Source organism: Natrix helvetica (assembly GCF_964273705.1).
Source record: "Natrix helvetica genome assembly, chromosome: Z".
NCBI classification, from domain to species: Eukaryota; Metazoa; Chordata; class Lepidosauria; order Squamata; family Natricidae; genus Natrix; species Natrix helvetica.
In genome coordinates, this window is record NC_138554.1 from 23,225,290 (window position 1) to 23,253,275 (window position 27,986).

The 27,986-nt window shown below is 42.5% G+C and overlaps 1 protein-coding gene across 1 annotated transcript; it reads left to right on the plus strand.

Moving 5' to 3' along the window:
- Positions 1 to 323: 323 nt before the first annotated feature.
- FAM83E (family with sequence similarity 83 member E) lies at positions 324 to 27,935 on the plus strand. The gene is made up of 5 exons (XM_081971151.1): positions 324 to 1,552; positions 2,602 to 2,769; positions 4,655 to 4,779; positions 19,846 to 20,458; positions 27,200 to 27,935. The coding sequence occupies exons 1-5, from the start codon at positions 1,094 to 1,096 to the stop codon at positions 27,437 to 27,439; spliced, it is 1,605 nt and encodes a 534-aa protein (XP_081827277.1). The 5' UTR covers positions 324 to 1,093; the 3' UTR covers positions 27,440 to 27,935.
- The last annotated feature ends 51 nt before the right edge of the window (positions 27,936 to 27,986 follow it).

Below are 27,986 nucleotides of genomic sequence, written 5' to 3' on the forward strand. Positions count from 1 at the left end.
GGGTGTGGCCAGGGAAGGATACTACAAAATCCCCATTCCCTCCCCACTCTGAGACCAGCCAGAGGTGGTATTTGCCATTCTCCAAACTATTCAAATTTTCTGCTACCGGTTCTCCAGAACCTGTCAGAACCTGCTGCATTTCACCCCTGAGCTCTTTTAATATCATCATCTCATACGAAGCCTTTAGAGGTGAGGTGTCTAGAAGGAGATCAGTAACTTGAGGTTTGTGTAGCCAAATCCAGGGTTTAAACGAATTCCTCGATCACAGCCATCAACAAGAAGGAAGAGAAGTTGCAACAAAAGGGATTATAGGCATTATTGTTTAGAAAGTGCCACAGCTAAATTAACATATAAGTAGATATTGTGGTTTTGTCTTTCCCTTCTCCTAATATTTGTCTTTATTACAGTATTTATTTCATGTTTTAAAGCACTTGCTTCCACCATATTAGGCAATGATTGTTAGGAACACACCCTGATACCTTTATAGATATGTTCTAAGTCTCTATTAAAATAAGGGTTTAAGTTGTTAATTCTCTCTACTCTGGTACTGGAACTGAGATTTGAGATTAAAAGAGTACATTGTTTGATCCTGATGGGATAAAATAGGCCCCAAGGTCCCCTACCATCTACAATTTCTTATTTCCTATTTTGTTCCTTCTACTTTAGTTTTTCACCAAAAAAAGCCTGTTAAGATGGGGAGAAACAGCCATTACTAATGCTGTGATTAGTCCTTACCAGACTAGTCTGTATCCTTCTTTTCTTCTGGTCAGATGGCCAACTATCATCCTTTGAATCAAGGTGGAGGATTAAAGGATAGAACTATAATATAATCAAGGATATTGTTACTACTGTAAAGGAATATTAACAGGCACTTGGGGAACCAGTTTCCCTCTCGGGAGTTTAGAAAAATATTGGGAACAAGGAGTTATATTAAAGGAAATGTTTACGTTAATTTTCTAAGATTTGAAGGCTGGACCAGGAAGCGTTGCTCCTATCCAGCATCACAAACGTTGGCAGTAAGGACTGGGACTTGCTAAAATAGCAGAGGTATCTATAGACACTTTAGAATTGCATTGTTCTGTTGTCAAAGGCCATGGCTGGATCCCAGATCCACTGCCTGGAGAGCGAAGAGCCATACATTAAAGTAACTGAATCAAATCCTGAATTTTATTATTGTGAACGTCAGCGGTTGGCCCTTGAAGCTCTACTTGCCAATGGTGAGGAAGCCTTCAATCAGTGCCTCTCCCGTGAAAAGCTGCGCCCCTTTCTGTCGGAGGGTGAACTGCAGGAATTAAAGGCTGCAGCAACAGCAGAAGAATTTCAGGCTCCCCCTTCAGGCGGAGCAGGGACTTACAGCTTTGGAGCAAAGGGATCTAGTCTCAGCTACTGGCCTCAGCGTTCAGATGATCCACCCCCAGAACTGGAGCTAGGGTGGCCAGACAATGGGGCTTGGAAAGGAATTACCCGAGCGGAGGTCTATACCCACCCACCAGGAGAAGGAGCGCCACATATTAAGGAATTGGTACGCAGCTGTATCCAACAAGCCCACAAGGTATGAAGGAAAGGTAGCATTGGACATTTTCCTCCTTGAGATGGAAAAAAAAAGTGAGAAAAAATGTGGAGAGTTTTAGCAAAGCTATTCTGCAGAAAATAGCATATTCCCAAAACAGGCATTTTCATATTATTGTCACACAAAAATCTTTATCTAATTGTTTTCCCTTCCAAAAAGGCAATGCATTGTCAATTTCCATGTGCATCGTAAGCCAGCATATCGGTGAAATAATAGTTTAAAAGCATAAATATGTTTCTGTTTGAAGATACTCGGGTACATCATGTTTGATAGTATACCATGATAGTACATCACGCCTGCCAATTCCACTTTTGTAAAGCATAAATATTAGTGTGTTTTAATGTACTGGTCTGATAAGTGATGTGACTTCCGATTCATTAAAACTACATTTAATACATTAGTCTAGCTAGCAAAAGATATAACCATAATATACAGATAGTCCTTGAATTATGACTGTAATTTGAGCCTGCCTATAGCACTTATCACCTTACCCAGGAAAGTCAATTACAAAAATATCTATGGAGATTCTCAGTCATCCAGGTCATGGCTGTCCCAAATGTGCTTTTTCAAAAGGCAACTGGATTTTCTTGTTTTTCCTGGAAGATGTTTCATTTCTCATCCAAGAAGCTTCTTCCATTCCGAAGCTTCTTGGATGAGAAGCGAAACGCCTCCCAGGAAAAACAAAGAAAGTCCAGTTGCCTTTTGAAAAAGCACTTTTGGGTCAATTAGAATATTAGAATAGCCAAAACCCAAAGATGTCTGAGCCCACACAATAATATATAAATCAAGTAAAGTGTGTGCACCATGGGTGTTGGCAAAGAGGACGTATCAAAACAAATCAAAATGTTTGAATAAAAAATATTGACTTTTTAAAAACCTCCTCTATCAATATCCTGATATGCATACTCTTGCTTCATATAATTCTGCAAGCTGGATTTGGCACACTTTACTATTATTTTAAGGAGATTTAATTTGGAAAGCAAGGTTGCAAACTTTTTGCTGGTCTCACAAGCAAACTGTTTCTTTTCTAGGTGATTGCTATAGTCATGGACATTTTCACAGATCCTGATATTCTCTTAGATCTGTACGATGCAGCAATCAGGCGGCGGGTACCTGTTTATCTTGTGCTCAACCAGCAGCATCTTCGCTCCTTCCTCTCCATGGCTGAGAAAACATGCCTTAATGTCCGTCACACAGAGGTGAATAGGGGAAGGCTTCCGTTTCCAAGCAGCACCCATTGGAGAGCAGAATCTCAGCATGGAATGAGTTCAATTAATTATCATATGGTTTGCTTTTAAATGCCCTCTCCCCCAATACACGTACATTAATGTTGGCATTAACTGAACGTAGGATCAAGATTTTGTCAATCGGCGTCTTTAGAATTAGTTTTACTCAGCAAATAGTTTGAAACATTGAGGGTTCTCTGGTCAAAATAGATAGTGGGGTTGAGAATGGGATTTATATCATCTTCATCAAAATCATAGCTGTAACTTCCTTTAATTTTAAATGCAAAGTGCTTCTCATTGGATTTGCAAAGCTTGTTAATTGTATTTGTTTAATGTTGGTTAGATAATATATCATGCAGGGGTTAAAAATCTCCAAAATATTGGGTGAGACTCTGATTACAAATCCTGACTTGGCTACAAAATTGACTAGATATCCTTTGTGAAATCTACTTTATCATGTTATAGTGCTAATAAAACAATGAAGGTATCACAGCTAGATTGTTAAATCTGCCTACACAATGAGATCTAGTATGAAGGGCTTACTAGGGGTCTCACATTAGAAAGAATGATATATTTTGTTTTACTAGTCATAAGCCAGAGTCCTTGAGAATGGAGTGGCATATGAGCCATATAAATAAAGTCTTGAGTATCTTGAAGAAAGGTGGACATGCAAATAGAATAAAATAAGTATGATTAGCATATTTTAATTTTACATATGTGGTGCATGCCATTGGGGTACCTTCTTGTATCTCAGCCAATAAAAAATATAGTTGATTTCTTTTAAAGGTACAAATTTTTAAAGGTAAAATAATTCAAGATTATTGAGTTAAAATGCTCTCCTTTTGGGTATGTGAGCCAATATTTTTCAATGATTGCATTGAACTAATTTGATATCCCTTGAAATGTGGTTTGGGGTACAAAAAAAAGCCTGAAAAATCTTTAATTGTGGCCTTTGAACAGTGCTTTTGATACTGAATCGATCAGTTGGAGCAGCTTTTCAAAAGATGCTGTTTTCTAGATGAGCAGGATTGGTCAGTGATGTTTCTTCTAGATCAATGTTTGTAGGTCATTGGTTAGAAATCTTATCAATGGACTTGCTGGTGTTGAAAGAAATGTTCATCTGGGTTCAATTCCAAGTGGGAAGAAAGACATTGGAAACATGGAGACTGCTTGGAAAGATGGTTTAACAGTGGACAGGACCACATGGTTTGAGATCCTGGGCCAAGAAAAAGCACATGGGTGGGAGAGAGAGAGAGATTTATGCCCTCTCTTGGGCCACGCCCTTACAGCTTCCTCATCCTGTGTAAGAAATGTATTCTGATTGGTTGTCAGAATCCCATGGGGCCATGCAGGGGTAACCTTGAAGAGTCCCAAGCTTGGTTGAATCTTGCTGGGTGATGTAATCTCCCCAGGTGCCATGTGGTGAATTCTGTTGCTAGATGGGTAGAGGGCTAATCCTACCCTTTGTTGGATCTTGGGTGAAGGCATTTGCTTATGAATAGATCTAGCTATCTCCTTATATCTTAAGTGTGACATCTGCTGTGGGCTATTGAGGAGGGTGGGGGCTATTAAGAGTGAGTCTGCTTCCTGCCTAAAAAACATGTTTCTCCATTTCTCATCCAGGGAAATATAATATTCTGCCTTTTTAATATTTCCTAAAATATTTCATTCTTCTAGGAGAGAGGTGGGTGCTAACTTCCTACACTTGTTTTTCAATCCTGGAGGTCCCTATATCTGGAAATTAGCATTGTTAAAAAAATAATATTCTGGACAAATAGGAGTAACTGATTATCTAAGTGCAGTGTATATATTATACTGATTTATATATAGGCTTTTTTGTTACTGTACTCTTGCATAGAACCTGCGAGTCAGAATTCTTCATGGCTGTTCATTCCAAAGCAGAAGCCAGAAACAAATTACAGGAACCCTGAAGGAGAAATTTCTGCTGGTTGATGGAGAAATTGCAATCACCGGCAGCTATAGGTAAGACCCTTGCTTTTCTGTGCAATAAATGAAGTTGTTGTGGATCCTGGATCCAGAAAGTGGCAAAATCATGAATACTTTATAGCTGCAAGGTCTGCAAACTGCCTCTCTGGGGATGTCAGCTTTTGATCAAGAGCAGTCCTGTGCCCTTAAGAGTATTTGAAATCAGCTAGTGAAGCTTTTCTCTGCATGAATCCGATCACTCATTAAGCTCTGCGTAATATTCTCCTCTCTTGGGAAGGTATGTGACTCTCAATTAACAGGCAGAAGCTTAATTTGGTAACTTTCCAAAGTTTCTCAGAAACCAAAGTAAGTTTACTGCTTCACCGCAAAGCAAATTGTAGGGGATTAATTACAGGACACTAGAATTGCAAATGGAGATATTTACAGCTCGAAACAGAGGCTGGTTGTAGGAATTGATGAAGAATGATGTGTGATAGAAGGAAATGATAATTCGAAAGGACTTCTGCTCTCATGTTCATGTTGCATGGTTACGTTTTCCAAAAGAAGATTCCTTGCAGTGGTGGGATTAAATTTTTTTACTACCGGTTCTGTAGGCATGGCTTTCTGGGTGTGGCGTGGCTTGGTGGATGTGGCAGGGGAAAGATGCTGCAAAATCCCCATGCCCTCCCCTTTCCTGGGGGAAGGTTACTGCAAAATCCCCATTCCCTCCCCACCCCACTAACCTGCTTTCCAGCTCTGTTCTTCTGTTCAGGGCAACAAAAGATCAGCTGGGAGGCAGCAGGGGCAGGGCCAGCCTATTTGCCGGTTCTCCGGACTACTCAAAATTTCCACTACCGGTTCTCCAGAACCTGTCAGAACTGGCTGAATACCACCTCTGATTCCTTGGGTTGGTTGATCCATGCAGATAACTCTGGGAATTTACTTGGATCAAATTGCTTACAGGCTTGGATAAGCATGAGATGATTATAAATTCCTCTGCCTGCCATGAAGATGGTTATGGCCATGAAACCAAAGGGGACCTTGATGCTCTTCGTGGTACGGAAAGATAAACTGTGATGTAATGGAAAATAACACAAGACACTTGGGGAAGAACACATATTGTTAGTCAAAGACATAGCTAACCACCCTCTTCAATCTTCATCACTTCTGCTTTGGTTATGGTCTCCTCATCCTAACTCCTAGGATCAACCCAGTGAAGGGACTGTGTCTGGGGATAGATAATGTCAGAACGATGCACCAAGGGTTATTAGAGTAGATTTCTGGAGTCATGGGAGTTAGAATTCAGCCACATCTGAAGATGCAGAGAGATTCATCTGCCTTCTCTAAAAGTATTGGCTCAAAAGAAAGGACACCAGTTTTCCATTCTCAGTGGAAACATATATAATTGGATTTGTGTACATTCCCCATGTATAGATATGCTTATATAACTTTCTGTATGTTATTTCTTCTCTCCGTGATTTTGAGATGTTAAGTTTTTGGAGACAGGGAGATAGCAATGAGAGTACCACAGAAATATTTTGATACACCCAGGGTTCATTAATGGGTTAGAAATCACATAAAGAAATAGACCAGCCAGATGACAATCTTAGCATGTTTTTCTTTACCCAATGGCTGAGCTCCATCCTGCTTCAGGAACGAGATGAGCAAGTGTAGCTCTCCTTATCTTTTTAAGGCAAGGCAAATTCAGCCAGCATCAGATAGATATTAATGGACAGGTCCTTTTGCAGAAGTTAGGTGCCCATTTTTTCCTACAGGCCAAGCCAAAACTCATATAAAGCAATGCTCTGTGACTAGAGAAAGTGTGCCCACAGTAGCTACAAGTGGCCAATAGTAGATCCCAGCTCCAACTGTGTCAGCCACCGCATCATTGATAAAATATCCTAAATTGTGTCCATGGTAAAAATTAAGGAGAGGAAAACTATTATTTTGAAACCAGAAGGACCTTTAGGTCTCTCAACTGAGTTCTGGGGAAAAGACCAGGGCAATATCAGAGCATCTTTGTACCCTGATTAGGGGCTGCTCAATGACGTTGCAGAGGGTTGTGGAACATCAAGATATGTAATCAAGTATTAGTTATGGAGGGAAAATAATAAACACTATAAATGCTAAACAGCTCTAGGATGCTTGAATGAAGGTTTAAAACTTGACCCCTGTCAGTCTGTAGGGAGAAACAACCATCAGGACTCCGCATTCCAAAGATACAACAGAAGCTACGGGTGAAAGGAGAAGGTGCAGGATAATTCACAAAATTTAAGATTTGAGATAACGTGATTATCATGAGTCCATTAATGGCCACCTCCCTCCTAGTGACTTTAAGCATCTTCATAATATCACTCAGCCCTCACTGAAGTGATTTAAAAAAATCATTACCATTATTCTGGCCCAACAGTTGAGTGTTTCTATAGACCTAGATTTTTCAACCTTGGCAATTTCAAGACGTGTAGACTTCGGTTTCTAAAATTAAGGTTATCAGGGTTAAAAAAAATCACTAATACAGTTGCTTGCTAGTGGAAAAGGGACTTGTAACAAATAACAATACATTCAAAAATGGGCAAGCAGGCTCAAGCTACCTCTTCATTCACATTTCCAATGTTTTTTTTTCCCTATAAGAATTGCCCAGCTGGGTCAGTTCTACCCAAGGGGGGTGGTTTGATTTGACTTTTGGTTTTGCCTCTCCCACTGAGCATGTCTTGTCCTGGATCCTCTGAAACCTTGAATTAGGTATGAACTGTTGTGTGTGCACGCACACATACCCAGAGGAGTGATTGTCTCTCATTCTGTTTCCATGCTGGAAGCTCTGCTACTGATCCGTCTGTTCTCCATAACTACTCACAGTGAAGTCTGCCAAGTTGAGTGACAGATTATTTTGTCACTTTCCCAAAAGGCAGAATCTCTCTGCCTTTAATGAGATGCACAATGGGTTAGAAATACAGGAAGTTATGCTTTTGACAGCATGGCATTCAAGAAAATGCTGCCTGCCTTCCATTGCAGCCTGCCTTACACACATTAGGTGCCTCCAGGTATGCCCCCTCCAAAAAAGCGGGGAGGGAATGAGAACCCATATGTGAACTTAAAGCTCTGCTGTTTTAATCGGAAAACCTCCCTCATTGGGGAGTCATACAAGTCCTGGTGGAAGAAAAGTTTAACTGGTTTTGATGCAACTGATGAGGTCTTTCCTGGTTCGCTTTTCAGTTGTCTGCAGCAGAAATTAAATGGTTGATGAGTGATGCGAGATCAAATCTGGATTGGTCACCACAACCAGAGATTTATGCTTCTGAGTTTTCAGACTCTTGCTGAAGCCCATCTTCAGGGAACTTTTCTCTATCGGAATAGGTGCTCTTGAGTCGTGTTTATGTGGTGCCTTCCTATTGGCTGATGGGTGTGTTGATGGCTGGCAATTAACTGCCATTTCCTTGTGCTGCCAAGCCCTTGGATCCTAAGTGCTTGATAAGCTGGTGGTAAATCAGCACACCTTTCAACTGACAAGGGGCCCAATTCCCAGGCTTCAAAGACAGCTTTCCCTAGCTATCTTTTTGTACCTCCATAGCCAAATATCTTAGTAGCTGCGGAATTAAATGAGTGTCCTTATTCATTGCAATGCGAGGCTACCAATGAGTTCGGGTATCCTCGTCTGACCGCTCACTTGTGTTCTTCCAATCTGGTGCTGGAGTCTGATCCAAATTCGAGCATTGTTATCCTAGAACACGTATAGTATATTTGCCTTCATTAGTGGTTGATGGGTGAATATGGGCAGCAGAACTGGAGAGAACTCTGTGCTAAATGGATCATGATCTATTGAAATCACAAGATTAGTCCAAGTAACCCTGTGGTCAGTCGTTTCTTCAGTTTCGGGAAACCCAGTTTCACTTCCCAATTTCCCATCCACATTCTTCCTCTTGAGATCCCAAATACTACCATTTCTAAGAATTCAGGAATTGTTCACTCTCCTTTTCATCCTCCATCCACCAGGAAACTTCATCCAATCTTTTGCCTATGAGAATACTAGTATACCTTGTGCTGTTCCTTCTTTATATGATATCACGTAATTTGACATCACTCCTCTGTGACATCACTGGGTGATCTTATACTCCAAATACTAGCTTTTGGCACCTATTGTGATGTCATTGCTTAAGCAGTTATCAGATTCTAGGAGGCTGTTGCCAGAGATTCATTCTACTTTTTCAGCGGGTTAGAGTAGCAAGGCTAAAGACTGTGAAAGAGTGAAAGGAGCGGAAAGCCAAAAGCTGGGATCTGTAGCTTTACATAAAAAGTCAACCTCAAGAAAGACCAGTTGACATTAAGTGTCTGGAAAGTTCTTGTATATCAGCCAAAAAATTTCTTATGTGTCTGGTGGATTTTATAAATCATTACTAGAGGTTAGCCAAGGAGTGAAGTGGAAACTTACCTGAATTTCTGGAACCAGAGAGTGCATAAGTCTAGTTTTCTCCTTAAAAACAAAAACAAATACTACTCTTTGAGAAGTACAGATCAAGGCATCCTGGTTTATTTCTAAAGCCAAATACCTTCTGTTGATTAGATGCCATTATATGCTGGGCAGACTTCCTAGATATAAGCAACTGAGATTCAGAATATTAGAGATGAGTTACTGCAGTCTCCTGTTGAAGCCATAAGAAGAGAAGTTTTAAAAAGCAGAAACCTAATACCATCAACTGAATATTTTTCCTTTGGACATTGGGATTGAAAGCTGGAAAAGTTGATTTATTTCTGAAGTCTCTGAAGCCACAACCTTTAGCAAGCTGGTGAGGACGGCAGCATTGCAAAAAGGAAATAAGCTGGCACTTTTCGGTACCACTCTTAAGCGATAAAGGGTCCACCCTGCAAAAGCCCCATCTCCCCTGAGTTGCAATGAAGTGTTCTTTGCCATTTAGCCTGGTGTGCGTCTTGGTTTGCTTGCTGCCTTCCACTGTCTCCAAGGATTGCTTATTTTGTGAAATTACTTCCTCAACAACATGTCCTGGCCTCAGGATGAGCTGCGCTGAAGATGAAGACTGCTTTGTGGGCGAAGGGGTTGCCTTGGGGATTTCAGATGTCCAGAATAAGGGGTGCACCCGCTCCATTAATTGTGGAAAAGAGCAACCTGTTGCCTACATGGGTGTCACCTACAGCCTGGTCACCAACTGTTGTAAGGGGAATATGTGCAATGGGGCTCAGTCTCTGAGAGGCCCTTCCCTTTTCCTTCAGTTTGCCTTCATCGGCCTCCTGAGGGGGTTCCTCTGATTTAAAAAAAAGTTTCAAGCAATAAAATAATCAGGATATTTTTGGAATGTTAAATCTTTGCATCTGTGATGTGAAAAATGTCTATATCCTGGCACTGGACGAAGGATGAAGGTACTCCTCAACTTACAATGTTAACAGAGCCTGTCCATTACAATAGTTAAGTCATGATGGTTGTAAAGCGGGTCTTCATGTGATCGACCCGATTTTGCCACTTTTTTTAAGGCAATCATTAAGTGAATCAACATGATTATTAAGTGAATCCGCGGTCTTTAAGCAAATTCCACGGTCGTTAAGCAAACTCATTGTTTACTACGGGATGTTTTGGCTGAAAACTGGAAGTAAATGCTGACTTTTGCCCAAAACATCATAAATTGTGGCATACTGCCGTAAATGTGGGCTGCCTGCTAATTGCCCAAAAGGCTGTCACATGACTAGCTGCCATCGAAACTCCAGAACTGAGTCGTAAATACCATTTGGGGGGAGAGGGGATGTTGTACCTCTGAATGGTGTGCAAACAATCAGTCATAAATCAAGGACTACCTGTAATTCCATTTGTATCACAGCTTTTTTACACAGTTGTAGTTTTAAATAGCAATGCTATGATCAGATGATGAACAAGCAGGAGCAGGAGGCGGAGGAGAAAGGAAAAGCTGTGGATCTCTACCCAAAGGTTTCTTGCTCTTCACTCCTAACTTGGCCTCTAAACAGCAAGTGGCAAATCCACTGATAAAGGTTGGGTTAGGAGTTTGGAATGAAGCTGTCATTCCCCAGTCACGAGACTGCATTTTGGACACTTAGCAATCAGCCCTCATTTACGGCCATTTGCAGTGTCCCACAGAACCAATGGTTCTATTGTCTACATCTATGTGTGTTGAAATATATACTTATAGGCCTCCAAACACTAGAGCACCTCTTGATGAACCATCCAACACTGAAGCTTTCAGGAATAACAGAGTTGGAAGAGAGCTTGGAGTTCTTCTAGTCCTGTCATGGCGAACCTATGGCACTCGTGCCACAGGCAGCATGCGAAGCCATATTTGCCCACAGCTTCAGCGTGCATGCACGCACTGGCCAACTGATTTTCAGCCTTCCAGAGAGCTGTGGGAGCCCATTTTCACCAGTCCACTGGGCAAACCGGACGTTCAGGAACAAACTTCCTATGGGGTCATTTTTCACCCTCCTAAGTTTTAGGAAAGCCTCCGGAGCCTGGGGAGGTCCAATGGGTCAACCAGAAGTTCAGGAACAACCTTGGCCTGTTGGGCCTGTTTTTTGCCTTCCCCAAGCTCTGGAGGCTTTCCTGAAGCCTGGGGAGGGCAACCCCCTCCCCATGAAGAGTGGGGGGTCATGTGTGCATTCGCAGGGGGGGGGGTCATGCAAGTATGTGCAGGGGATGGGCATGAATGCAGGCGTGATAGCACGCGGGCGCACAATTTTGGTACACCTTTAGGAAAAGGTGACCATAGAATCATAGGGTCGAAAGGGATCTTGAAGGTCTTCTAGTAGTCCAACCCTACATGAGCATGTAAAAGAGTGATCTCCTACTTCCTCAATTCAGAATGTGGTTCTATGCGATTTATCAGGGAAGGGTTTTTATTTTATTTTTTAAAGAAGACTGAAATTATTTAATCATGATGACAGTCCATTAAACGGGCATTTTAATTTTATTAGGATTATCCACAGAAAGGAAGATAAATGTCACCATTTCAACTTCCTTGTGGATGGGAGGCAAATAGAATTTATCCATATATAGACCCGTACAATATCAGAGACATGGTTCTATAGAGGGTTTCCCAGAGTTGTACAATAGTCTTCAACAAGCTCCCCCACGATTACTTCACCCAATCTCCTTGGCTGCACAAATCAGCCACGTTAGACTGGTCTGGAAAGCCATGAATCACCTTCTGATCTGTAAACACTTTTGAAACTTAGTCAATTAATTTTCAACTCGGGTCTTGCCCCAGAGGATATGTTTGCAAAATGTCACGGTGTTTCCTCTGGAGCTACAGAGAGGTCAGTTCTCACTGCTGGCGAAATGCCCTTCATCCCTTCTCCTGGCACCCTGCTGCTGTTCTCCCTATCTAAAGAGAGGAGTCAGTGGCTCTGCCGCATACCCCATTCATTGGCATTTTGGTTTCTTTTTTCCGATGCTGATGAAATGAACATGGCAAAATTGAGAAGAAGGGTGGGGAAAGGGGGAAAAGGCTTGTTGCCATTTTGTAAGCCCTTTACTTTTTTGTTCCTCACCTAAAGACCGAAAGTGCAGACTACTTGCACCATAAAACATAGAACTAATTTGATCTAGTGCCGTGATGGCAAATCTTTGGCACATGAGCTGTCGGCCCAGCTCAGCTCCAGCGTGCATGCAGCCGTGCCTCCTGCCGGCCAGCTGATTTTCACATGCGCGGGGGGTGCATGTGGGAGATGCACACGCATGTGTGTGTGGGGGAGTCACATGCACATGCGGGGGGTCCCCCCATGGCCCGTTTTTGCTCCCAGGAGGCTGTAGGGAAGCCCACTAAGCCCCAAATGTGGTGCAGGGGGGTTATGCACGGATCCGTGAGATGTTACACGTGCATTCATAGGGGGCAGGGCACATAGGGTTGTTGCGTGCGCATTGTATTATGGGTATTAATGTGCATATGCGCTATCGCGCATGTGCGCTTTTGGCATATGACAACAAAAAGGTTAGCCCTCACTGGTCTAGTGGTTAAGCCTTCAGGCTAGGAACCAGGAGACTGTGAGTTCGAGTTCTGTTTTAGGCATGAAAAGTGGCTGGGTGAATTTAGGCTAGTTACTCTATCTCAGCCCAGTTGTGAGGAAAATAGGAGGAAGGCATATTAGATATATTCGCCACCTTGAGTTATTTATGAAAATAATAAAGGAATATAAGTAAAACAGTCTGGGAACTATTAGGGAGAAGCTGTTTTCACCCTCTTTCTCCACACAACTATCTAAACTAAAATTCCTCTAAAATTCTGGCAATCCAGATTTTTTTAACACAGCCCGGCAGAAAAACATTATATAATATGGTTGAGACACCACCAGTGAGAATCTTTGTGGGGAGCCAAAACACTTTAAAATGATACTGTATAACTGTGGAAATATCAAAGTTCTCCAAAAAGATCTAATCAGGAAGTCAAAACCATTCTCTTTCTAGAAGAAATTTGGTTCTGAATTACAAAGCTTGGGTAGTGAATGTGTAATTAGCCATGCTTTCACTTGGAATTCTCCAAATACGATTGTTGCTTCCTCTGAAATAAACCTTATTTTATAGCTGCACATTCAGCTCATTATTTCCCGTTATTGCTGAAACAGGAATTTCTCACTAAATCTTTGCTCTGTGAATGTAGGCCTTTGTAGTGCTAAAGTTCTTTCCTGCCTATGATTTAGACTTTCACAATGTGAATAAAATATTATGGTGGTTTTTAAACTGCAAGCAAGAGATGCCAAAGGCTTTTTTTGTTTTTTGTTTCTTCTTACAGCTTGGTTAAAGAGGGAACGTTATGGCAATAGGGCTTAGACATGGGAAATCTGTACGAAAACTGGCAAAACGGGATTGCTATCTGTCTATTACATCTTGAGAAATTTCCTTTAAAAAAACAACACTTCCTCTAACTAAACGTATCTGTGTCAAAAGAAATGCTCAACAGAACAGAAATGAAATACTCAGAATAGGTTATATTTAGCCTGGAGAGCTGAAGATTAAACAACAGCAGGGGCCACGTAGACTGTTTTCAAGTATCTGAAGGATTACCCCAGAAAATGAAACAAGTAGCCACGTTCACATCACACTTATCAAGTCAAAGACCTAAGATGTCAACAGGGGTGTCTGCAGAGAGGGTCAACAGAAGTCAAGGTGGTGCTTTGCTTGTATAGGATGGGATTTTGCTTGTCATTATTTTTTTAAAAACATCTTTTCTGCAGATACCCTTGAATTTCATGCAAACATAGTAGCCCGTTTGTTTCTGAGTTAAGACTGAGAGCAATCCCCTCTAAAATATGCAAGATTAGTTGCTGAGTGACTCATCTCTTTTCCCCCCCTTTGTAATCTCAACGTAGAAGAAATTAGCCCTGTCTTTGAGCCTCTGGCAGAGAGAGACGGCTAAAGTGACCCCATAAAATGAAGATTTTCCAGTTTTGGCAGCTCAGTTTTGTTTTGTTTTGGGTTTTGTTTTTTTTTAGGGTAAAACAGACTCTTTGCTCTTTTATCCCTATTGATTCTTTTTCTGTCTGGCCAGTACAATATATCTGTGTGAATGTTGTCCTTGTTTCCTCTCTTTTCCTAAAATGTTTGAGGGGAAAGTGCGGTCAGCTGGAAACATCATTGTGATATTGGCCAAGATGGCCGCTCCTGATCTCACCAGATCCACACTTGGTGCAGTGGTGGGTTGCTGCCGTGCACGGACAGTTGGGTCCTGACCAATACAGCCGTACCGGTAGTGGGCTGGAGCAGCTGAAAGTGTACCGGTACAGTGGCTCATTTGGCCCACCTGCCTGTCCACACTCTATAGCTGTATTTATGCCAAAAGGCACAATGTGCACACGTGCACAGCATGTAGAGCCGGTGCATGCCCCAATAAGCAGCTGGGTGTTGCAGGGTTGGTGGGTTGCGCATGCATGCGCAGCATAAATCAGGTGCATACACAGACAGACCGCGATCAGCGTACTGGTAGCGATGGTAAGAGCAACCCACCACTGATTTGGTGATTGGTTCATCTGGCACTACAATTTTTTTTACTACTGGTTCTGTGGGTGTGGCTTGGTGGGCGTGGCAGGGGAAAGATACTGTAAAATCTCCATTCTCACCCCAATCAGCTGGCACTTAGGAGGCAGAAAGTAGATGGGGGCGGGGCCAGTCAGAGGTGGTATTTACCGGTTTTCCGAACTACTCAAAATTTCCACTACTGGTTCTCCAGAACTGGTCAGAACCTGCTGAATACCACCTCTGATCACTGGGTCAAAATGCCAAAGTGCACCGAGTAAAGCCACAGTGCATTTTTTATAGTTGTGGAGATCAGGATTAAGAGTGTAAGAATACAAGGAGTGCCTCACTGGATTGGACCCTTTGCCATCCAGTCCAGCGGTCGGTTCTCACAGCGGCCTATCAATGGCACAAAGAAGCCCACTAGCCTCTCAGCAGATGGCTTTCATGGCTAATCTCCATTGATCCTCGATGATTAAGGCTATTACTTATAAGCAATAAATAGAAGTCAACATTGGGAGAAATTGTTTTAATGGTGAGAACTGGTTGATAGTGATACTGCCTTCTTTATGAGGTAGTAAATGCTTCTCTGATGGAGTAGGTGTTATGGTTTGGCCACATGTGGCTTAATAATATGACTATCGAAACGTCTTGTGGATTTTGTCTTGCGCGAGGTGGAACAAGCTTATCTCTAAGTCTAAAACTCATCCGATTCTACGAATTGAATCTGACTTAATCCGCCCTACAATTCAGCAGACCCAACTGCTTTCTATTAATATTTCAAACAGAAGATCCCGATTGGGATGTGCATCAGTAAACGTTATATACTAAACTTGATTAACTAGGCCAGTTAAAGATTTTGAGTTGCATTTGCATTGTTGTTATCCTGAGTTAATTTTTTTTAATTCCTTTGGCTTGTAGATAAAGCCAGATGGTCTGACTCGTTTGTAATTCAGTTTGTGGTTACTGGACAGGGCAAACCAAGAAATGGATAAAAGCATCCTTTTTCTATATAACTTAATGGATGCATTCATACAATACACTTGGGGCTTCCCTTGAGATGCACCCGAAGGCTACAGCTGGTCCAGAATGCAGCCGCGCGGACAATAATGGGGAGTACTAGGTACTCCCATGTAACACCGCTCCTGCGCGAGCTGCACTGGCTGCCTGTGGCTTTTCGGGTGTGTTTCAAGGTGTTGATTGTCATCTTTAAAGCGCTCCATGGCTCAGGACCTAGTTATCTGCGGGATCGCATCCTACCCCACAGATCCCTGCGGCCAATCCGCTCTCACAGAGAGGGACTCCTCCAGGTACCATCCGCTAAGCAATGCGGGCGGGCGGTGCCCAGGAGTAGGGCCTTCTCTGTGATGGGCCCAACCCTCTGGAACGACCTCCCCCCCCGATATTAGAACTACTGTTGATCTCCGCTCCTTCCGTAAGAAACTTAAGACAATAGTTAGTTTGGTTATTGTACGGACTGTATGTGTAAGTTGGTTTGTCTGGGTTTTATGTTTTGCCTTGTTGTCCTATTGTATATTTATTGTCTGTACACCGCCCCGAGTCCCTTCGGGGAGAGGGGGCGGTTTATAAATTAAATAAACTCAAACTCAAACTAAACACTTAAGCTTAAGTAGAGAACCTTGATTGTAAACAGATTAACAGTAAAATGATAGGTCTATATCAGTATGTTTGCTTGACCTATCCCTCTCAGTGAATACAAGATGAACTTTGCCAGATCCTGTTTCCCACAGTGGCAGATCTGATGCTTTGTGAATATTTCCCAGCATGAATAACCCTTTCAGATTGTTGTCTCCAAGCAACTGGGGTTGAAAGGTTTATTTATTTATAGTTTATTTATTAGAAGTATTTTTATACTCTTGCTTATTGCAAAGAACCTTGAAGTGGTTTATAAGTCTGTCAAATCTTAGGATCTAAAAATCAAAATTAAAGGCATTCCATCAAAAATTGCTAAGGGCCAGAAGATGCCAACTTTAAAAAGCGAGTGTTTAAAAGATGCCTGAAGCACATTAGTGTTATGTTAGATGTATTCCGGAGGGAAGGCCATGCCCAAGGACAGGTATACTGCCAGAGACCATGGTGACTTCGTTTAATTGTGCTGAATTTGTAAGATTATATTAAAAAGCCATCTAGAGTAGGAATGCGCTAACTTCAATTTGTCAGATCTTTGTTCTATATTACTGGAATTCAATGAATGGTCGACCAGAGCCAGATGAAAAAAAGGGTGAGTAAATTCATAGGAATTTACTTTCAATTTTAAAATTGAGGTGAGCATAAAGCCCTTGAAGACAAAACCCCATAGATCTTAATCGAAAATAGTGCAGCATTACCACAAATGATGGCATACATCCTACAAATGAACTAAGTCTTGCATACACGAAATTTCTTTGTCTAGTCTTGAATCTACTGCTTAGTCATTCCACTAAATGTTCTGATGTGACTAGAGAAAAATAATCGGCTTATGAGGTACCATGCATAATTTGATAAATTTTCTGTCGTGCCCTCTTAATCATATTTTTTTCGTGCATGCCTTTTCCATCTCTATATTTATCTATTATCTCTTTGGACAGCAGTGATTTTGATAGGGCAAAACCAATCTAGATGCAGTTGTAAGTCCTCAACTTACAACCATTTGTTTAGCAATTGTTTGGAGATACAATGGCACTAAAAATATGGTCCTTGCATTTACACCCACCACAGTCATATGTACAAAATCTGAGCACTTGGTAACCAACATATATTTAAGACAATTGCAGTATCTCAGAGTCATGTGACTGCCATTTGCAATCCCTTCCCAGCCAGCTTCCAACAAGCAAAGTTAACAGGGGAAGCCGGATTCTTAATGACTGCATTATTCACTTAACAACTGCAGTGAATCACTTAACCCTGGCAAAAAAGATCATAAATTGGACCTGACTCACTTAACAACCATCTTGCTTAGCCGTGGAAATTCAGGTTCCATGGCAGTAAGTCGAGGACAACCTGTACACTGGTTAAAGAGACAAGTCTTAGGGAGGGACACCCTATTGAGATGGTCCATCCTAAGTAACTAATGGCTTTGATTGGGCTTCAGAGAGAGTTTGGGGATATTTCTTCTGGATATGGTAGGCCACTGTTTCTCAACCTTAGCCACTTTAAGATGTGTGGACTTCAACTCCCAGAATTCCCCAGCCAGCCATGCTGGATTGAAGTCCACACATCTTAAAGCAGTCAAGGTTGAGAAACCTATGGTAGGCAATTTGACTAAGGTGTGGACTGTGGACAAGGGCCTTGGATTACATTACTCTTTTTCTGAAGAATTTTAGATGAAAAAACAGCAGAAGAAATGCTGTTGGAGAAAGACAAAGAGCAAATCCAACCAAGCACATGTAAGAACCCAAACTCAACCCTGACTCGGCCATGTGGCTGTGGGTACTTGGTTCTTCTTGTGCCAGTGATTTCTATCCTTTCAGAGATGGTGTGTAGTTTGTGGTCCTTCTGAACTCACAGTCCCTGCTCCATGAACACCTAGCACCTGTAGTAAAGACAACCTTTGGAAAAATTCATCTGGTGCCCTAACTATGCTCCTTCCTGGATTGGAAATCTCCTCTCACAGTCTTTCATGCTTTGGCCCCTTGACACGTAGACAACTGCATAATTGTGGTTACATTTGAAGATTTCTTGGAAGCTAAGCTGGGCTAAAATGCAGCAATCTCGGCAGTTATGAGTAATTGTTTTGTTACTCATAAGTCCATTACACCTCTTTTATGTGAGCTGTACTGATTACCAGTGAGTGCAATCTAAGGTGCTAATTATCCCCTATAGAGTCCTTCATTTCAAAGGGAATGCCTATTGAGGGACTGTCTATCTCCTGTCATGTCTGCCTGTCCTATAACAGAGGGTCCTCAAACCCCACCCCCCAGGCTGTAGCCCTTTGGGAACCTGGCCACTGAAGCTGCAGATGATTGCATGAAGCTTCATTTGCACCTGCGCAGGATTTAGATTGCATGTGCAAACCAACTCTCCCTCCCCCCTCCCCCTGCATTGCCGCTGAAACCACTGAGGTCACTGCTGCTGGTCCATGTGACCAAAAAGGTTGGGGACTCCTGCTATAATGTCTAACTGTAATGTTAAAAGAGAAAGACTTGGAGGACTGAGTTCAAGAGATGCTGCCAAGGGAATGCTCAGATAAAAGACAGCATAGCCCGCAGGTGACTAATAGGTAAGGCAAGAGGCTGTGAAAAGACCCTAGTTTCCCAGGCTGTAAGGGAGACAGAAGAAGAATTGTATTTTAAGACTTACAAAATTGTGTTAATATAATTTTACAATAAAGTAGAATCCACTCATCTGGTTGTGATTTCTATCTGGCTTATCCTGCAAGGATAAATCTTGCAAGTCTGAGAGTACAATTCTTGCCCCGTCCCAATCTCCTTTACAACTTGAGAAACTAGGGAGGGTCTCTTCGAGTCTCTTGCCTTGCCCATTGCAAGTAGTCCTCAACTTAACAACCACAATTGAGCCCAGAACTTCAGTTGCTAACAAGACAGCTGTTAAGTGAGTTGTGCCATATTTCAGACCTTTTTTTGTCACAGTTGAACTGTACTTGCTAAGTGAATCATGTGGTTGTTAAGTGAATTTGGTTCCCACCCTCATGACTTTGCTTGTCAGAAGCAGGCTGGGAAGGTTGCAAGTGGTGATCACATGATTCTGGGACAGTGCAACTGTCATAAATACATGCCTATTGCCAAACCCCAAATGTTGATCATGTGACTGTAGGGGTGCTGCAATGTTTGTAAGTGCAAGGATTGGTCATAAGTCATTTATTTCAGTGTTATTTTAACTTCAAACAGTCACTAAACAAATGGCTATAAGTCAAGGACTATCTGTACACAGATGAACAAAAAGGCTTCAGTCAAAGTTCTTCCCATTTTTGTGTGGCTCACAGTTAAAGAGAAGGCAGGACTTTGATTGCATCTTCATGGCTGCCATCTTGACTTTTTTTGACCATCCTGCACAAACATCTTCCAAAAATGGCCTTCCTGGGCAATGACTGAGAACCATTCATGGCAAATAAAATTAAGCTATTCTTTTATTTCCACAAGAAAGTTCAGAAACTGAAGTCACTAGGATGCGTATGGTTAAAATTATCTTTTCCCCCCCAACAGCTTCACCTGGACTGATGCTCGCTTGAACCGCCACTTGGTCACTCGCCTTACGGGAGAAGTGACTGAAGCCTTTGACCAGGAATTTCGCACTTTGTATGCGGCTTCCTGCCCCCTGCCAGCCCTGGAGACGCCCCCTCACCTCCCGCTTGCTTCTGTGACACCGCTACCTAGCACCAATGAGCCAGTTGTGACTCCATATGTCAGTGTGTTGGATGGGGTGCAGCTATCCCACCGAATTGCAGAGCGACGCTCAGTGGCCCCCCAACCTGTGGCCAAGAGCCAGGCAGGTGAGTGGGAACTTGTGTTAGCTTCACCGGCTACTGCTGAAGACCCCATGTTACCTGCCTGTCCTCCCAAAGCATCTCTCCGAAATCAACTTGCAGCATGGCGGGGTGTGGACCATTCTAGAGGGGGTCAAAAGAGACCTCCTGATGGACCCAGTGCTCTTAGCGATATCTACAGGAACGTCCAACGAAACCGACTCTCCGCTACCAAGACAACCGGGGCCCGCCCTAGTAAGTCCTTATGGGACCTCAGCTGTTTAAGCCAACTGTCTGGATCGAGCACAACAGGCTGGGGACGAAACGGTATAGACTCCGCTGAGGAAGCTAAAGTAAGTAGTGCCGATTATTTCACCCTAAGGCTATAAATACGTTCACCAAATACTCTAGCCTGCAATGAGGCAACTGCATTCAACTCTGTGCTCTCTATCAACCCAGCATGGCTGGCTGGGGAATTCTGGGAATTGAAGTCCACACATCTTAAAGGCCACGGTTATAGAAACACTGTGGTAGGCAATTTGACTAAAGCCTTGGTCTTTGCCCAAAACAGGTCTGTGACAAGAGCCTTGGCTTAGTTTCTTGTTCTGCAGAAATACATCTTCCAAAAATGGGATTCCTGGGCAAGGCAATGACTGAGAAGCATTCTTGATAAATAAAATTAAGCTATTCTTGCATTTCCACAAGAAAGTTCAGAAACTGGAGTGGCAAATATGTCCACCAAATACTCAAGCCTGCAACGAGGAAACTGCATTCAACCCTATGTCCTCTCTCAACCAAGCTTGTATGTCTCTCAACCTCAGCAACTTTAAGATGGGTGGGCTTCAACTCCTATAATTCTGGGAATTGAAGTCCACCCATTTTACAGTTGCCACGGTTGCCAAATATTGCTGTACTCAGCTTAAACCAGTATTTCTCAGACTTGGCAATGAAGACACGTGTACCTCAATTCTGGAAACGGAAGTCCACAGGTCTTAAAATTGCCAAATTTGATTAACGTTGGTTTAACTGTAGTCAGTTCAGTGGTTGGTCCAAACCAGAAACTTGGGTAGCATAAACATTTAGACTAAGTGTTATGTAAAGGAATGGTGGCTTGACAGCTTGGCAGCTCCCCCTGAGTAGTATATGTGAAGATTTCAGCAGGAGTGAAATGAATACAATCCCGTTTCTTTCCACCTCTTCAGAGTACAAAGTGCCACCAGCTTCTCTTTTTATTCTTCCCCTCTTGGGTGAAATCAGTGTGAGCCATTTATGCTGTCATTGTTTTTGACTTGGCAGAAGTGAAAAAAGATGACAACTTGTCTTCCAACTGCTTTAGCAAGGTTTGCGAGGTGGAAATGGGGTCAGGGGACAATTTGGTTTAGTTACCATGCTGCTTCCTAAAGGTGCTTTTCAAAAGGCAACTGGACTTTTGGGGATTTTTCCTTGAAAACCTTTCTTCTCACCCAAATATCTTCTTTAGTTCTGAGAATTTGGAAACTTTTTGGATGAGAAGTGAAATCTTTTCAAGAAAAAAACCAAAAAAGTCTAGTTGCTTTTCAAAAAGCACCTTTGAGACAACCATGATCGTCCAGATCGTGGACACTGGACTTTGGGACCTTTGAGTAACTAAACCAAATTGTCCCCTGGCCCCATTTCCACTTTGCAATCTTCAGTAAAGCAGTTGGAAGACATGTCATTATTTTCACTTATGCCAATTCAAAAACAATGACAGCATAAATGGTTCACCCTGATTTCACCCAAGAGGGAAAGAATAAAGAGAGAAGCGGGTGGCACTTTGCACTCTGAAAAAGTGGAAAGAAATGGGATTGTCTTCATTTCACCCCTGCTGGCTATACTTGTACCACTCAGGGGGAGCTTCCAAGCTATCAAGCTACCATTCCATACATTTATAATGTGCAAACCTATCCATTGCAAACTGGAAATCATGGCATTAGCATGTTATGTACATGCTGAATTATGATGTATAACTATAGATAAGTGAATATAGCTACTGTCTTACCTTTCTGTTCACAAGCCAATCTGGTGAAATGGGGGGAGGGGGCAAATAATGGGAATGGTTTGATCAATCCTGGGTTGCAATCCTAGAATAGAATCCTAGGTTGCATTAACAGAGGGATAGAATGAAGATCACGTGAAATATAAAGCTTTTATAAAGCCTTAGTAAGACCACACTTGGAATACTGCATCCAGTTTTGGTCACATTATTACAAAGATGTTGAGACTCTGGAAAGAGTGCAGAGTAAGAGCAACTCAGATGTTATAGGGCAGCGATGGTGAACCTTTTTTGGCTCGGGTGCCACAAGTGGGGGGAGCACAGGGGGGGTCGTGTGCGGGCGTGCCGCACCCATAATGCAATGCGTGACCCCCCCAGTGTGCATGCGCGCACAACAGGCACTCCCCCCCATTTTTACATGCTTTTTTTTCGCCCTCCCCAGGCTCCAGAGGCTTTATAGGAGCCTGGGGAGGGTGAAAAGAGCCTCCCCCCTCCCCCCCCCCCCGAGACCCTCTGGTGGCTTCAGGTATCATCCGGAGGCTTCCCTGACGTCTTCGGAACGCTTAAAGCAACCCTCCGAGCAAACCAGAAGTCCCTCCGAGCAAACCGGACGGTCCCTGAAGCCTCCGGAGGGCCTCCAGGGGGGCGGGGGAGGCTCTTTTCACCCTCCTCAGGCTCCTATAAAGCCTCTGGAGGGCGAAAAATGGCTTTTAAAAACGGTGAACTCAGCTGACAGGGCAGCACCTCGCGTGCCCTGAAAAAATGGCTCCGCGTGCCACCTGTGGCACGCATGCCATAGGTTCGCCATCACTGTTATAGGGCCTGGAGGCTAAAACATATGAAAAACGGTTGCAGGAATTGGGTATGTCTAGTCCAGTGAAAAGGACTAGAGATGACATGATAGCAGTTTTCCAATGTCTAAGAAGAAGGTGGAGCCAGGTATCAACCTATTCTCCAAAGCACCTGAGGGCACGTCAAGAAGCAATGGATGGAAAGCAATCAAGGAGAGATGCAACCTAGGACTAAGGAGAAATTTCCTGTCAGTGAGAACAATTAACCAGTGGAACAGCCTGCCTCCAGATGTTGTGGATGCTCCATCACTGGAGGTTTTTAAAAGAGATTGGACAGCCATTTGTCCAGAGTAGTATAGGGACTCCAAGGTCCCTTCCAATTCTGTTATTCTGGTGAGAGAGGTGACACAGATCCATGTTCTTCAAGTTACGTGGCAAATGTGATTGCTGTGTCATTATGTTGTTCATAAAATGATGCATGAATCAGTTTCTAGAGAAAAATATGGCTTATGCCTCCCTCCCCCACTCTTCCTTCCATAAAGCACATTTGATTTTCCGCTTATTCCCCTCTCCTTCGCAGCTTAAACTCTCAACTCCCCAGGAATCCAAATATCTCTTGTAATTTAGGTTTCCATAGGAACCAATAATTTCAGTACTGCCTAATCCTGGTTTGTTCAGAAGGTCAAATGGAAGACCCTGAAAAGAGCAGTAATTATGTTTTCTGGTTTTGCTTTCCCATGAATTATGGATGTGTATAGAAGAAAAAGCTTGTAAAGTCCATCTGTGGTCCAACATTTGGTGCTTCTTGAGGCATTCCTGCTGCTGCAAAAACCAAATTTGGGGATGTTGTGTTGTCAGGAGTTTTGATTATTGTGAAAACCAAATTATCACTCCCCAAATCCCTCCCAAAACTTCCACACATATTAGGACCATATTTCCCCATTTTAATTACATGAATTAAAGGTATCAAATATGATTGGTGAATTTTAAATTTTATTGTTACCTTAAAACACACAGAAAGAAAGCAACTGGGATATTGATTTATCAGTGGCTATGTTTGCATCATATGCTAAGCCATGATCTCCTTAACCATCTTTTAATGAACTGGCTGGGTGTAGACCGCTTGATCGTGTCACGTGACATATCATGGCATATCACAATGTTTTTTGCCTTTGCGGAGCTGGGCCTGCCGACCTGCGTGTGAGGGATCCGGCCTGCGGGCCACCAGTATGACAGGCTTGCACAGTACCTGAGTCAACCACATTGTAGCCTTATATGTTTTGTGAACCAGGCCAACCTGAGATATTTTCATGCAGCTAGACCACACCTACAAACTACCTCCCCCTCCCCACTTACGTTCCTACCGCCTGATCAAGCTGTTAATTATTTAAAATTGGCAAATAGTTAGGTATTCTGATTTCAGAACCACAGAATTTGCCCTCTTTCCTGTAAGCACAGGGCTCAAATGAGGATAAATATTTAGCATCAATGGATGATGTTCACGTATTCAAAATCCTATATCTTCATATAGTATTATGTTGTTGTAACTGAATATTATCCCTCTATAGAGTGATATTTCTCAAACAATGAATAGTTTTTGGTTTTTGAATTGTATTCTAAAAGAGAAGAGGAGGAGAGGAGAGATAATTTTGGAACACTAGATCTTTGCCTTGGTTGGAGTTTTGGGAAATTTTTAACAGGCCTTACAGATTGAAAAAGTTTGAAATGCTCTGATCTAGGATGCCTGGAGAGACAAAATCGGAGAAATACCTTTTCCAGCTACTAGCCAAACTATAATACCGCAGGGATGACAAACAGTGCCTTGAACAGCTAGCCAATGTATAATAAAGTTGTGTTAATAATAAAGGTTAGCCCACTCTACACTTCAGCTCTATAGGTCATTACTAACATTATCTTCTTTTGTGATTATTTGAAGGGCAGAACAATTACCTCATGGGCAGGCTTGGGGAATGTTACACATAGAAAACAGAGTTGCTTTATTATGCTCAAGCTTTTCTTAAGCTAGGCAGAATGCAGAAATTGGAATGGAACAACTTGCCATGGTGATTTGCCACAGCCATCTCACCACAGCCCTCTTGAGGTAGAACAATTCACTGTGGGACAATGCCACACGGGAAAACTCAATGCAATAAATATTATCCCCCACTGTTTCTTTGACATTATTTCCACTGGGGGAAAAAATGGAAAGAATGTCAAAGAAACATTGGCAGATAACATTTATCACATTATTTTGCATTGAACTATCCAGGGCAAGTTGGCTATGGCAAGATGGTCGTGGCAGGTTGGCCACAGTGAAAAGAGTGTGGCGAGATGGCCGTGGCAAGTTGGCTGTAGCGAGTTGTCCTACCTAGACCCTCTAGAAATGGGGATTTCATTTACCATAATTCCTCAGCCATCATAGCCACAAAAAGAACTCTGGGAATTGAAGTCCACATATTAGGCCCAAGGTTGTGGGGATATTGTCTGGTATGTCCTTTATATAGAACCCTATCTGGGCTCATGTATTGTCTTGCAACAAGATGGCATGGCTAGCTGGGGGATTCTGGGAGTTGAAGTCCACCCATCTTAAAGTTGCTGAAGTTGAAGAACTTTGCTTTAGTAACTACCACAAAGAGCCCAATATTGGTCTTCAAACTCCACACTGAGTGCCTCTGTTAATTAGGATGCCCTAATTGTTCCAGCAACCACTCTGAGGGCTCAATTCTAAGAAGTGCCTACAGAAAAAAAGGATATATGAATAATATTTCCTTTCTCCAGCCGCCACCTTCAACCAATAGATATAGACAGCATGGCACCTTTGGTCAATATTGATCAAGACTACACCCAGAACGAACCAGGAAAACCAGAGTATGACAAAACCTAGAGTTGCCACTTCTCCCTGTATTTTGAAGGTTCTGTGGTAGGCAGTATTCAACAGGTGTTTTTTTTCCCTTCGTGCCACAATGCAGCAGGTAAGGAGTGAAGATGGGGAAGACAAGATCTCTGTTCCCTCAAGCTGATCTGTAACCCCACCTGATCTGTAAAAGCAAGTTGCTAAGTTTTTGCATATGTTCAGATGCTGTCCTCTCAGCTACTAGCAACGTTTGATGACGATGCTTTGCAGGAGCTGTAGTCAGCCAGCTGCTGAGAATTTATTAGAATAACAAATCTATTATTGATAACCTATTAGAATAATGAATAGATAACCATTAGAATCGAAGAATTGATCATTATGTTTTTATCGGCAATAGTTAGGGAGAAAACACAGAAGCATCCATGCTATTTTTGATTGGCCAGGCTTCTGACAATAATAAGAATTTGAATGTTTGTCTAAATTTGGTTCATATTTGGTTCATACTTGTTTAATGAAGGTAGCCAGTAAGTTAGTGTGATAAGCAGACCCAGGCACCTACAGATAATCCTGGACTTACAACCATTCATTTAGTGACTGTTTAAAGTTACAATGACACTGAAAAAAGTGACTTACAACTGGTCCTCGCACTTATGACCATTGCTGCATCCACATGATCACATGCTCAAAATTTGGACACTTGGCAACTAGCATGTATTTAAGACAGTTGCCACATCCTAGAGTCACATGGTCACTATTTGGAACTTTCCTAGTTGGCTTCTGACAAGCAAAGGCAATGGGGGAATCCGGATTCACTTAACAACCACATGATTCACTTAACTACTGCAGTGATGCACTTAACAACCATGGCAAAAAAAAGGTCATAAAATCAGGTGCAACTCATTTAATAACCACTTTCCTTAGAAATGGAAATTCTGGTCCCAATTGTGCTCATAAGTTGAGGATTACCTGCACATCACTTCAGCACAATTTAGGCAATCATACAATAGTGTGTTATGAAAACCCAAAGCGAAGCCTATGAACCAGGGATGAAATTCAGCAGGTTCTGACAGGTTCTGGAGAACCGATAGCGGAAATTTTGAGTAGTTCGAAGAACCGGCAAATGGCATCTCTGGCTGGCCCCAGAGTAGGGAGGGAATGGAGATTTTGCAGTATCCTTCCCTGCCACGCCCACCAAACCATGCCCAAAGAACCGGTAGTACAAAATTTGAATTTCACCACTGCTATGGACTACTGTTCTTTAGCCTTGGCAACTTTAAGATCTGTAGACTTCAATTCCCAGAATCCCCCTGGCTGGGAAATTCTGGGGGTTGTAGTCCACACATCTTAAAATTGCCACGGTTGAGAAACACTGCTATAGATATACACCCAATCGTTGGTTTCAAGTCTGATTATGTTGTTTTCCGCTTTTTCACAGAAATGGGGCTATCAAGCTACACCAGCAAAGGAACTGATGAAACATCGAGGATCTGGCCACGTCCCAGAAGAACCGAGAATGCCTTTTTACATGGCCCATGGCCGCATGATTCCATCCCCTAGTTACATACCCCTAGGAAGACTACAAGGACAGCTCTACCATAAGCCTCCCAATATGGGTCTACCCAGGACTTTGGGACATCTGCCAAGGCCCCAGTATGGGCATCAGCCACGGTTTTGAACTATCGTTGAAGTTCTGAGTCAAGGGGTGGGGGTGGGGAAGAGAGATCTGAGGTTAACCCAGATGCAGCTGGAAGCATTAGAGACAGAAATGATTACTTCACTGCAAGGAAGAATGAAAGCTGATTACAGGCTGGAACTCCTCACACGTTCTGCTATAGACTTCTTTTCTTTTTAATCTATTGACCTTTCCCATGGTACCATTGCAAAATTAGGCCCTGAACTTGCTTCCTGTTTATACAGTGACAAATGTTTGTGTATCCAATCAAGCAAGCTGAACAATTTTTTTAATGGGGTGGGATGAATTATAAACCAGCATGTATCTCAGAAGCATTATCACAAGCTGTTCAACCATTTTGGGGTGAAGCTGCTGAAACACCCAGAATCAATATTAAGCGACTGTCCACCTTTCCCCTGGTACATGTTGATAAAAATGGAAGTTGCCTATGCATTCCTGGGTTTGGAATTAAAAGGAGGAAGTTGCTCTATCTATCTTAGATTGCATTTTAGACTCCCTTCTCCTATCAAAGTATGGGACTGAATTGAAG